A 13,207-nucleotide genomic window follows, 5' to 3' on the forward strand; every position below is an offset into this window, starting at 1 on the left:
AGGCCATTTCAGCTAACCCTAAATTTAGGTCTGTGAAAAAAAAAAAAAAAGTGTGGGCCCGATTTAAGGATTATTCCGCTCATAGGTACTTTTAAATGATTTAAGAAGATGGGGTAGGGGGCAGGGATGGAAGCAGTTTGTGCCAGAAGTTTTTAGAATTCTCAGGTAAGAAGCCAGTTCTCTCAAATCTCTTGCGTGTTGAGAGGGGGAGTAAATTACGTGCAAGCGAACAGTACTCTTGATGGAAAAGTACTGCTCTGGGCCGCAGATGTGTACCAGGCTTGGTTTTGATTATTTCTCCCCCTTCTCTCTATCCTTTCTTCCGCTCCGTCCCCCCTTACCCCCGCCCCGGGCTGGTGACAGTAAAGAGGGCAGCCGGGTTAGGATTCTAAAGGGTATAGACAGGCCTTCCCCTGTTAGGCCTGCTCCAGTGCAGCCGGTTAGCCCAGCAATGGCAGGAGGAAATACCTAGGAAAGGAAGGGACCAAACTCGGGATCTTTCCAAACTCCCGCTTTCGTCTGGGATACAGCACAGGGAGGTGGCGACTGCCAAGGGTAGCTCGGCAGACTTCAAATAAAAGAACGCTGCCAACAAAGAAACTTTGGTCATTATTCTGAGCCAAAAAAAAAAAAAAAAAAAAAAAAGCGCGTTAACCACAGAGGGTTGCTTGCTGATGCGCTGGGACTGAGCAAATCTCTGATTGCCGAGAATGAACTCAACGTAAATCCGGCGAGCCGATCCGTCTCCCCAGATATTGGGAGAGTTGTCGGACAGGGGCCCGTGCACCGACTGGAGCTACCCCGGGGGTGTCCACGCCACAGCCTCGGGCGGGGAGGACTGGAGAAGGGTCGTGGAGGAGAGTCAAAGGGGGCTCCCAAAGTGGAAATGGGTAGTCTGGGCCTCCAAGGTGCAAAAGGAGCTGGAGGAGAGAGTTTCCTTCCTGTCCCCCAAGAGAGCCCCGCGGCCCCGGTGGGGGGGGGGATGGGCGGGGAAAGGTGAGGCTTCAGAATGCAAGGCTGGGGAGAAGCCTGAAGCAGCGGAAATGGAGCCGTGCGCGGCGCGCATCAGGTGGCGGAGGGGCCCTCCGCCAGAGCTCTGCAAAGCCGAGGCTCTCGGAACCGGTCGGGGCGCAAGGAGCAAGCGAGGGTGCGGAGGGGGGCTGCGCGCTGCGTCGCGCTTAGCTAGAGGATGGCGCGACGATGGCGTGAGGCCGGGGCCGGGGCCTCGCAGGTAGGGCCGAGGCGGGGGGGGGGGGGGGGGGGGGCCGGTCCCGCGGCGCCAGGGTAGGCGGGATCCGGCTGGGGGAGGGGAGCGACGGCCGGGAGGCCAGGTGGGGGGCCGGAGCTGGGCGGGGCGCGGCGCCCCGGCGGCCGCGGGGGAGGCGGGGCCGGGAGGCTCCGCCCGCCTAGGCCCCGCCCCGCCCCGCCTCCTCCGCCGGCTAGTCCTTGTCCGCCGATCCGTGCGCGCCACAAGCTCGCAGAGAGGGAGGAGAAAGCAGCCAGTTCCGGAGCCCTCCCTAGCCCGGCCCAACCTTTGCTCCAGAGATCATGGCTGCCGAGGATGTGGCGGCGACAGGCGCCGACCCGAGCGAGCTGGAGGGTGGCGGGCTGCTACACGAGATTTTCACGTCGCCGCTCAACCTGCTGCTGCTCGGCCTCTGCGTCTTCCTGCTGTACAAGATCGTGCGCGGGGACCAGCCGGCGGCCAGCAGCGACAGCGACGACGACGAGCCGCCCCCGCTGCCCCGCCTTAAGCGGCGCGACTTCACCCCTGCCGAGCTGCGGCGCTTCGACGGCGTCCAGGACCCGCGCATACTCATGGCCATCAACGGCAAGGTGTTCGACGTGACCAAAGGCCGCAAGTTCTACGGGCCCGGTAACGGCGGCCGCCCAGGGGACGCGGAGACAAAAGAAGGGGCCCCGGCCCGGGGCTGGGTCCGGGGGAGGCGAGGGGGAGGGAGGCGCCCCTGAGGGGAGGAATGGCGATCGTGGCGGGGCGGCTCCCAGCGGCAGTGGGCAAGGGGCCCTCAAGAAGTGCCGCGGCCGGCGGGGGACGCCGCCAGCGCCGGGATGGGGGTGGAGGGAGAAGGCTGGAGCGCTCAGGCCGGGATGGGGGGAGGGGGGGCGGGCGAGATCGCTAACCGGGAAGGGGGGCACCGCCGAGCGCAGTGTTCGAGGCGCTTCGAGGGCACGGGGTTTGGGGCTTCCTGGAAGGAGGGGCGGTGTCGGGCTGGAGAAGGGAAACGAGGGTGTCTCGAGGGAAGCCGGGGGGAGGGGGGGAGGTCCAGCCTCGGAGAAGATGCGGAGGCCGCTGCCGCCGGGAGTGGCCGTGGTGTAACGTGAAGGTGCGGGAGATGGAGCGCGGAGGTGGGATTAGCAGCAGGTCGAAGCCGCGTGCGCGCTGGCGGGTGATGTGCGTGTGCGTATCCCGTGTCCGTGGCTCGCCAGGCGCGTGTGTGCGTGCGCGCGCGCGCTTGGAATGTGGCATGTGTCAGGTATGTGTGTGGCATGTGTTTGGTATGTGTGTGCGCGCGCTGCGTGTGGCCGACCGAAAAGCTGGAAGGTGAACGCGGAGATTCCGTGGGCGGGGGGGGGGGGTAAGGGAGCTGCTCGAGGGCGGAATGAGGCTGAACGCAGCGGACAATGGGAATGTGGCCAGATGAGAAGGTAATAGAGCATTTCAGTCTGTAGCGCGAGAGAAAGGACTAGAAGCCAAAAAAAAAAAAAAAAATTAAAAATGGAGGGAGAGAGAAGTGGGAGGATCCTGGGAAACAAAAGGGGTAGGGCTGTGAGGGCTGCTGGGTGTGGGGATTTCAGGAAAAGCCAACCGGAGGGGAAATGAGGGTGGCTGACTGCTGAGCCTTTGGAGGACAGCAGGCCCGAAGGGCCTTAGAGATGAGGCTTTCTAAGCCTGCTGGTGGATCAGAATCACCTGATGCGCTTGAGGAAAAACACCGATTCCCGGCTTAATCACCGCCACCGTGGAGGAGTCTGTCGGGGAGGTCCAGCAATCTGCATTGTAAGAGGCTTTCCCGGGGGCGCCTTTGAGAAACGGCCGGGTTTGGAAAGTCGTGCCATGTAGACTATTTGGAGAGGAAGGAGGTTTTAGCTCGTTTAATACGGACTCCTAAAAACCGAGAGCTCAGGGAGTGTGTCCACATCGAGAGTACTCTCTTGCTCGCGGGTCTGGAGAGAGGGAAGCGGGTCTGGAGACGCGCACACATACCCGTGATCCCCGTCATCTCCACTCCTGCTTTGTTTTACTCGACCCAGTCCAACTAATCAAGATCAGATGTGGGAAAGTTCTTACGGAACTCGTCCCCTTAGCAGTGTTTCCCCGTGGCTGATTTAGAAGACCTACTTTCTGTAGGCCGTGTAACTGTCAAGATCATTTGAAAACCACACCTCTATTATCGGCACTTACCCTGGCACACCTAGAGGCATTTTCAGTGGACATAATCATGTAAATACCCGTTAGTACTGAGCTGCACCATCAAGAAGTCCAAAGAGGTGCACGGACCATCATCGTATGATTGTAATTTGCAAAGTCATTGGGGGGAATGTAGGCCTGTGCACAGAAACACAGCACTGGGAATCAGGTGACCTGAGTTCTAATCCGGGTTGGATTACTGACCAGCTGTGTGACCTGGCACGAAGCATTGTTCTCTCTGGGCCTTAGCTGTCCCTCTGAAAAATGCTGAGGACGGCCCGTTGGGAGATCTTCCTAAGTCTCTACCCTGCGCTGTCGTCCTGTGAGCCCATGAATGCGTGATACCATGTGCAAATGATAATCCACGTTACAAAGGATTCCTAAAAATGATTCATTCCGGTGCCCATTATTCTATGCATGGCACCTTTGTGGGCACTGGGAATACAGCAGGGAGCAAAACAGAAAAAGGGGCTGCTCGTGGAGCTTATATTCTAGGGAAGGTACATTCTGGTGAATATATTCCTAATGCTCCCCTTGGGCCATTTTTCAGTATTCAGTGACTATAATCTCTGAAGTAGCAAGGTCCACGCCAGAACAATTGGCCTATTTTCAAGTACTAGATGCTACCATGGCCGCTAGAAGTGTGTGTGTGTGTGTGTGTGTGTGTGTGTGTGTGTGTGTGTGTGTGTATACAGTGTGAAAACTGTGAAATGTGTCATGTGAAAACTGTGTAATGGGTTTGTTGGGTTTTACCTTCTTTAGTGGGATAGCAAACAACCGTTTTCTTTAGAACCTTATTTGCGTTCAACAGTTGGTCATAAATTTTGTCTAATTTGTACACAAATGAATTCCTTGTGGATTGAGCTTTCCAGTGACCAGGGGGCATATTGAAACTTGATCTGTCCTCATACCTGGCCTCGTGGTTACCTACAGACTTTTTAATGTCAGAGTTGCTACCCAATCCACCTTGGGGACACAGCACGTGGTTTAAAGTACACTGGATTCTTTTCATTTACTTGTGCAATATTTAAATAAGTCTAAACATCCACGTCAAGTGCCCACAAAATGATTCACCGCTCTCTTAGGCAAAAGTCTGTATAATAGCATTCTCATGTTTCGTATATTTGTTTGGGATATTGATTCAGTCTTTGTTTTCCATGGAAGTGTGAGGATTTTGAGTCTTGTCTTCCAGCCCCCCAGAGTGGCAGAGGTGATCTCTGTGCTATTTCTTCTTTATTGACAGTGTAGATTATGTAACACGAGGAGAGATTTCTGAACCACTGATACTCTCATAAAATGATTTCTCCTGCAGATACCACATGTTAATGTTTAATACAGTCTCACAACCAAAGATCGCCACGAGATACTTTGGAGTCACTAAAACGGATCGGGATACATTTTATAAGGAAATGTTTTCATTTATGCCTTAGTATTTATTGCCTTAAGAAACTGTAACTTTCGCTGCTGTAGCCCTAGTGCCTCGAAGAGAGGCAGGCTCTGGGTTCAGTCCTAAAGCCGGATTCTGACCCGTGGGCTCAGTATTAACCTTAAACGATCTCCTACCACCGCATCCCGCCCTAGGAGATAATCATTCATGGCTTTCTTATTAGCTGTTTGAAAATCACAGGAAATGGATGATGATGCATAACATACTGATTTGTGACAGTCTGAGGACAACAGATCCTTCAGTATCCACCATGTAATGACAAAAGCATCAACGTCACTTAGGGTTTCCAAATGGAATTGGATACTGCAGAAGGGGGCTTTCTTCGTTGATGGGTAAGGAAGCTATTTCCTATGTATGAACCACAGAGAAACTGTCCGTCTAATAAAGAACTGATCTTTGGTTTGGTTTTGTTTTTTAAGAGGGGCCGTATGGGGTCTTTGCCGGAAGAGACGCCTCCCGGGGCCTTGCCACCTTCTGCCTGGATAAGGAAGCCCTGAAGGACGAATATGACGACCTTTCTGACCTCACTCCCGCCCAGCAGGAGACCCTGAGTGACTGGGACTCTCAGTTCACTTGTAAGCATTTTTTTTTAAATTGTGCCTGGATCAAATTTCTACCAGTAATGGGATTCACAGCAGCACAATAGTTACTACTAAGCAGCCTGAAACTGGGGAGCATTTTGATAGGCTCCTGAACGGACGGATCAAGTTCATGGCTTGAAGTGATTGCAGCAGTGCTGAGTCACCTGCCATGATTGCGTCCAGTTTTTAGCCAGTTCCCCATGGAAACTTGGGTTTCTGTTATTTAAGTTTTTGACGGGTTTGCCTAGATTCCACACTAGGATTTGGTGCTTGGCCTGTCGGGGAAAGGATCATGGCCATGTAGGCTGCAGAGAGGGATTTCAGAAGTCCTTACTAGCAAGGCTTGCTATTTAAAAGCAGCCCACATGTCTGTTGAAGAATGGGAGACTTGTGTTCAACAAAACAGCTTCTTTTTGAATCTAACTGAGCCTGACTATAGGCCTCATCTACAAATGATGCTTATAATCTGCCCAGCAACAATGGTGTCTGCATTTTTAAAAAGAAAGGGAAAAGGAGACACTTGTTTCCTGGCTTATGCTATGGGCTGAGGTCTTTGGGGCTGGAGGGTGGGGGGAGGAAGGACGGGGATTAGTTCAAATTTCGGGAATTAAGGAATCAGCTCTTGTCAAACCGAAGTGTTTATCACTTTAGCAACATCTCACTGCTAAGAATTTGACTAACCTTTCCCAGCTTTGAAACAGGATATAAAGACCATGACCATCACTTTCAGATTTTTTATTTATTTTTGGAGCACCTGGGTGGCTCAGTCGGTTAAGCACCTGACTTCAGCTCAGGTCATGATCTCACGGTTCGTGAGTTCGAGCCCCGCGTCGGGCTCTGTGCCGACAGCTCAGAGCCTGGAGCCTGCTTCCGATTCTGTGTCTCCCTTTCTCTGCTCCTCACTCACTCACTCTCTCTCAAAAATAAAAACACTTAAAAAATTTTTTTAAGGATTTTTCAATTTATTTTTTATTTCTTTTAATGTTTTGTTTATTTTTGAGAGAGAGCGAGACAGAGGAGGAGCAGAGAGAGGGGGAGACACAGAATCCAAAGCAGGCTCCAGGCTCTGAGCTGTCGGCACAGAGCCCGACGCGGGGCTCAAACTCATGAACCGTGAGATGATGACCCGAGCTGAAGTCAGATGCTCAACCGACAGCCACTCAGGCACCCCCTAAGATTTTTTATTCTCAAATGTAGTTTTCTATTTGCTGTTCTCTATAGCCAGTTAAATATTACTGACTCTTTTGGCTAAATCCAACCTTCTTTTTTTTTTTTTTTTTTTTTTTTTTTTGAAAATAATGCTGACTTCAGTGTTAATTATTAGCCAGCTATGGCTCTACCCCTAGATTTTGAATCCCAAGCAGACAAAGTATAGCTTTCAAGTCTAGAGGCAAGTCTTTTTACTTTGAAAACATGATTCAGCTATTTAACACTATCTAACATAGTCCCTGGTTTTCTGGTATCCTAAGGACGCTTTTGTACACATAGAGAATATTCTTCTGTATGAAACCAGCGAGTTGTAATTTATTACTGACAAAGCTCTATCTTCTAGGGCCTGCCTTCACCAAGGAGGTAAAAACTGTAAAAACTTTCTCCCCCTTCCACTAAGACCCGCCCCAAGTTCTGTTGTGACACCGGAGCTCCACTCAAAACTAGTGTGGGTTCCCCTTAAAGCGGGTTTCTTGGGCGCCACCCACCTTTTATTTGTTTTATGCAATCCCAGGCACCCTAGGGACCTTTACAACATGTTCGGATAGGGGAGTTCCAGTCCAGTGATTATTTCACACAAAAGCCGGTCTGGCTACCTGGTTAGACAGGTTGGTTACTCCCTGTTCAGAAAGAGGAGACCCGGCCCTCTTGGCCTCTGGCATCCGTAGGCTTAATCCCTCATTAGCTTGGCCTCAAGAATGCAGCCAGTGGGGCCATGATCCCTTCTCCTGCCTTTTGCATTCTGGTTTGCACCCTTAAATCTGTTTTCTCCAACATCTCCAGTGCTCTCCTGCCTCCTTAATCACTTGCTTTTAACGATGCGTAGCTTTTTCCTTGTGTTGGGAAAAACCACCGTCTCCCGCTTTTCCTCCATCGCTAGAGGCCTTGTTCCTCCCCTTCACTGTCACCCGTCTAAGAAGTGCTGGTCCCTCACCACTGCTTTCTTACTCCCAGCGATTCAGTTTCCGTCCCCACAGTCCCACAGAACTTCCCTTCCTGAAGGTTTCCAGGGACCTGCTTCTTGCCAGTATTAACTTCACTCCTCCCGCCCTTGTAGAGCTCCTGTCACGTGCCCCTGCCCCCCGGGGGGGCCCCCCTCTCCAGAGTCCCCAGCTCCCGTTGGAACTTCATTCACTCGTATTTCCAACTTTGCTTTAAAGTAGCTCGCATCCTTCCCTTTCCATTCCCATGGACATCCTGCTTACTCCTGGCCCTTGTTCCTTCACGTACTGATCTGCCCGCCGGCTGCCTGGGCTCCCTGCGCTGGGCCTCCTTGCTGTCATCTGCCTGGTCTGCCAAAGCGCTGGTTTCCCGTGCCGTTCTTTTGTCATAAACCTTCACTGCCCTTCGCCACCTGTAGCCGAAGTCCAGACGCTTCGGGCCGGCTGTCCGCCACCTCCATCATATTCGCCCACACTGCTTAGCCAGCCTTCCTCCCGCGCCGTTGAGCTCTCAACTCGGTCTCTCCGGTGTTCCCCAGATGTGTTCAGCCTCGCCCGCATGCCTCCGTACGCGGCATTTTCGTTTTCTGAAATCCCTCTTGCCTCACGTCCTCCTACGCGTCCTCCCAAGCATGTCGTCCTTCGTGAGGTGTTCTGAAACCCTTCCAACTAACTCCTAGCGAGCCCTGCTCTCCCGCTTGTGCACACAAACACGACTCTGCGTCAGCCTTCCCTTGCACACTCCTCGCCCAACACCGCCACCCCTTCTGTGTTTCTTCTGAACAAAACTCTTAATTCCCGGTCACCGAGGACTGTGGCATAAGACCTTCCTAACAGAGACCTTCAAGAAGCCCGGCACATCGCCGCATAGACCGTAGGCCTCTAGTGAATGTTTGCAGGTGGGAGGTAGTGGTTCTGGGTAAGGCACGAGAGCGATCATTTGTGTTTTCTTTGCCTCCAGTCAAGTATCATCACGTGGGCAAGCTGCTGAAGGAGGGGGAGGAGCCCACCGTGTACTCCGATGAGGAAGAAGCAAAAGATGAGAGCGCTCGGAAAAATGATTAGAGCGTCCGGTGGAAGCAGATCTATTTTTGTATTTTGCAGAATCATTTGTAACATTCCAGTCTGTCTTTAAAACATGGTGATTTCCAATATTTAGAAACGTTTCGAACTCGGCTGTAAGTTTTTGTAATTAACATCACTAGTGACACTGATACGCAATTAACTCCCGTCTCCCAAGTGCATGATGCGTTTGTGTGTCCCAAATCCAGACCGTGAACTGCAGGGCCGTAATACAGACGTTATTACCGTTCCCTTCTCTCTGTAGTCAGTACGGGCCGACTTTCAGTTTGTTTTTCCTGAAAGAGACGGGCGAGACTTGGGTATTCCCTCCCTGCCCAAGCAGGTAAAGATGTTAAATGCAGAGCCCTTCCAGCAACCGAGAACAAAGGATGAACTTGCAGTCCCGACGTTCTCAAGACAGCAAATCCCTCATTTCTCAATTGACTTAGCTGCACGATTTCTGTTTTATCTACCTCTAAAGCAAATCTGCAGTATTCCAAAGCCTCCGGTATTGATTAAAGAAAGCTGTCCATTAAAAAAAAAAAAAAATTTTTTTTTTTTTTGAAATCTCAAAGCTGGGCTCAGTTGGGAAAAATACATTCGCTGTGTTTCTAGACCGCCTTACGATTTTTTTTTTTTTTTTTTTTTTTTTTTTTTGGTCCTCTGGACACTCAGATGCCCCCGCTAACACAGCGGTATACAGTGAGGCTTGAAATAGGATCTGAACATTCGAAGGGAAGCCTTGGAAGAAATCAGCCGGCTTGCCTGAAAGGCTAACTCTACGAAGAAAATGTAGGGACCCTCTTCCCCATCCCCACGTTCACGGTGGGACGATGGTTACCCGACCGGGTTTGCCGCGAGGGCGGGGGGCGTGCCGAACAGAACACGCGTTTGCTCTCCCGGCAGCCCTCGCGCCCACCTCGGGGGAACGAAGAGAGTACAGGTCGCCGTGGCCACGCGGCTCTCAAAATCCATTCGTTAAGGTAACCGTCATTCTTCTGTCCCGACAAAAGTAGCCGCCGCAAGAGGAGTCGGGCCGGGTGTCTAGGTCTCTGATAACTGGGTCTTTTCGGTTAACAATAAACTTAGCTTACGTAGACTGTACAATTGTATGAATTTGTAAAAGTATATGAACTAGTGAGGTCTCCGACCCTTGTAACTGTAGTTGAATAGTCCTTGTATTTTCTTGTGAACCGTGTTTAATGGTTTTACCTCAAATCAGAAAACAAAATGAAGTGCTTTGGTCAGTTAATAAAAACGGTCTTACCCAGTATAGTGTGGTGGGTTGTCTTTTTTTTTAAACCTCGGAAATCAGATTCGGTCATTTTACTTTAGCTTAATATTCAGTTTCGCTCCTGAGGGGTGTGTGTGTGTGTGTGTGTGTGTGTGTGTGTGTGTGTGTGTATTCAAAAAGAAACCCGTTAAGGGGCAAGACCTCAGACCCTCACACCACAAACCAAATACCAGCTTATCTTGTGAAGAAGTAGTGAATTGAGGGGCGCCTGGGTGGCTCAGTCGGTTAAGTGCCTGATGGGTTCAGGTCATGGTCTTGGGGTTCATGAGTTCAAGGCTCATGTTGGACTCTGCACGGACAGTGCGGAGCCTGCTTGGGATTCTGTCTCCCTCTCTCTCGGCCCCTCCCCGCCTTGCTCTCTTTCTCTCTTTCTCAAATAAAAATAAACTCAGGGGCTCAGTAGGTGAAGCATCCGACTACGGCTCAGGTCATGATCTTGCAGTCTGTGAGTTCGAGCCCCGCGTCGGGCTCTGTGCTGACAGCTCGGAGCCTGGAGCCGGCTTCGGATTCTGTGTCTCTCTCTCTCTGTCCCTCCCCTGCTTGTGCACTCTCTCTCTCCCTCAAAAATAAACATTAAAAATAAACCTAAGAAGACAGTGAATCGAGATTAGCTAAGCTGCCTTAATTCCAACGTACAAATGGACATTTTTTTAAAAAACTAGTGAATTTATGTTTTGTGACTTGTCAAATTCTGCCTCAGAACTTTTCTAAACTCCAAGGCAGACCTGCCTTCGGGTCCATAGCAAGGTTATTAAGGGGTAACTGCTGATGGCATTAGCAAGTGCCAAGGCACGGTTGGTTGTTTCCGTTTCCAGATACCATCTGACCAGGAGAATATTCAGGAATTCTTTCACGGTAGCTAATTCCCCTCCTAGCAAAAGATCAGATTTGCGTATGCAGTTGGTTGTATAAATACAGCCTATTAATATTAGTGTTTTGCCATTTTGACGTTAAAATTGGCAGAGTTTTCTTACGAGGGATGTACTCCCTGGACGAAAGAGGGCTTGCAGCTTTCCGGTTTTTCTGTTACCAAACATTGCCTATTTCTTTAAGTTTTTATTTATTTATTTCGGGAGTGGGGGCAGAGAGGGGGAGGGAATCCCAAGCAGGCTCCGCGCCATCAGCATGGAGTCCGATGCGGGGCTTGAACTCACAAACCAGGAGATCATGGCCTGAGCCAAGATCAAGAGTCAGCTGTTTAATCAACTGAGCCACCCAAGTGCCCCTGTTTCTTTTGTTTTTAAATGAGCTCTTCCCCCCCCCTCCCCCGCCCCGCCCCCACTAGGTTTCATGCAACTAATATTCCAGTTGCCTGTTTTGTGCCAAGCACCCTATTACGCTGTGTGCTTCTGGGAAGGGGTGGGAGAGAGAAGTTGGGCCACCTTGCAGCCTGAAATCTTTCAGATGCGAAGATTAGGCTGCTCCTTTTTCTAAGCTAAACAGTGTGCCCGATGCCAAGAGGAAAACATCCAGGGCCCTGTTAAAGTTTCAATCTCAAATAGCCCGATTCCCCACCGTTGAGAATGAAATCAACATTGTATTGATTACATGTAAAAGGATATTACTAGAAGGCAGGACTTCAGTCTAGAAACTTCTCAAATCCAGCTAGCATATTCAGAAGCCACATTATGTAAAAGGTGCCATTTAAGATGGGGGCGTGGAGGTTACCGGCACCCGGCCAGTGGGGGAGGTGTGAGGTGAACATCTGCTTGTTCCCCTGCCTTTATCCAGCCCCTGCAGAGGCCCTGCGTTCTCAGGACTAGCGTCCTAAGCATTCTGTGTTTGCCGCGCCTCCCCATATCTGTGGCTTCTCTACATAACAACACATTCACAACACGTCGTCGGAGGGCCAAACAGGCTAATCCTAGACCCAGAACAAGCATCCGGACAGCCCTTGCTGTTTCAGAGACAGAGCTTTTTGACCCCCCCAAAAGGGACCTTTCAGCTGTAAAGTACCCAGATTGTACTAAGGTACAGGCAGCCTTTGTTACAGAACACTTCGAGGCAGCGTGCTGGACGCTTCACGTGAAAATACAGGTGACTCCCGAATGGTCAAAGATTGACCAGTGAAGCCCCCGAGACGCCCCCACACCCCCACTTAGTCCCGGCTATTGTAGAACTTGAACACTGCCACCAGGTGCTGAAGGGGTGAGATGAGATGCCATGGAGTCCATTTTGCTACCTTCGAAGATTATTGATAACACCTTTGCCGGGGCGCCTGGGGGGCTCAGTCGGCTGAGCATCCGACTTCAGCTCAGGTCATGATCTCACGGTCCGTGAGTTCGAGCCCCGCGTCGGGCTCTGTGCTGGCAGCCCGGAGCCTGGAGCCTGCTTCGGATTCTGTGTCTCCCTCTCTCTCTGCCCCAACCCACTCGCATTCTGTCTCTGTCTCTCTCAAATATAAATAAGCATTAAAAAAAAAAAAAAAAAAAAACCTTTGCCGAAGGGAGGATAGTCTTAAGTCCAGATACTATCATTTCACCTTATCCAAACTGAAGATCAAACTGTGATCTTCAGTTGTGTGAGCTCTGACACAGTTCCCAAACATCAGCGTCATAAAGGGAAAAATTGCATAGAAGCAAAAAGGCTCTTTTTAAAAATTTATTTATCTTTTCATGTTTATTTTTGAAAGGGACATAGAGACAGAGCAGGAGTAGGGGAGGAGGAAGGGAAGAGAGAGAGAGGGAGACAGTCCGAAGCAGGCTCCAGGCTCTGAGCTGTCAGCACAGCCCGACTCGGGCCTCGAACCCACAAAACGTGAGATCTAGACCTGAGCCGAAGTCGGTCACCTAACTGACCGAGCCACCCAGGTGCCCCTATAATTTTTTTCTTAATATTTATTTTTGAGAGAGAGTGGGAGCAGGGGAGGGGCAGAGAGAGAGGGAGGCACAGAATTCAAAGAAGGTTCCAGGCCCCGAGCTGTCAGAGCTGTCAGCACAGAGCCCGATGCAGGGCTCGAACCCAAGAACTGCGAGATCCCAACCTGAGCTGAAGTCGAGTGCTCAACAGACCCCCACATAGGAGCAAGACTAAAACTGGACATGGATAGGGGCGCCCGGCTGGCTCGGTCGAAGGAGTGCGCAACTCTTCATCTCGGGGTCATGAGTTGGAGCCCCGTGCTGGGTGTAGAGAGAACTTAAATAAGTGAATGAAACTTAAAAAAAAAAAACAACCCCAAAACTGGGCACATAGATTTTCACAGAAAATGTAGATGATGCACGTGGTAAATGAACAGGCAGTAGG

The 13,207-nt window shown here is 51.0% G+C and overlaps 1 protein-coding gene across 1 annotated transcript; it reads left to right on the forward strand.

Moving 5' to 3' along the window:
* Positions 1–1,452: 1,452 nt before the first annotated feature.
* Positions 1,453–9,943, forward strand: PGRMC1 (progesterone receptor membrane component 1). Its single transcript, XM_042974618.1, has 3 exons — positions 1,453–1,876; positions 5,297–5,452; positions 8,570–9,943. The coding sequence occupies exons 1-3, from the start codon at positions 1,549–1,551 to the stop codon at positions 8,671–8,673; spliced, it is 588 nt and encodes a 195-aa protein (XP_042830552.1). The 5' UTR covers positions 1,453–1,548; the 3' UTR covers positions 8,674–9,943.
* Positions 9,944–13,207: the final 3,264 nt, after the last annotated feature.

Source organism: Panthera tigris, chromosome X (assembly GCF_018350195.1).
Source record: "Panthera tigris isolate Pti1 chromosome X, P.tigris_Pti1_mat1.1, whole genome shotgun sequence".
NCBI lineage: Eukaryota > Metazoa > Chordata > Mammalia > Carnivora > Felidae > Panthera > Panthera tigris.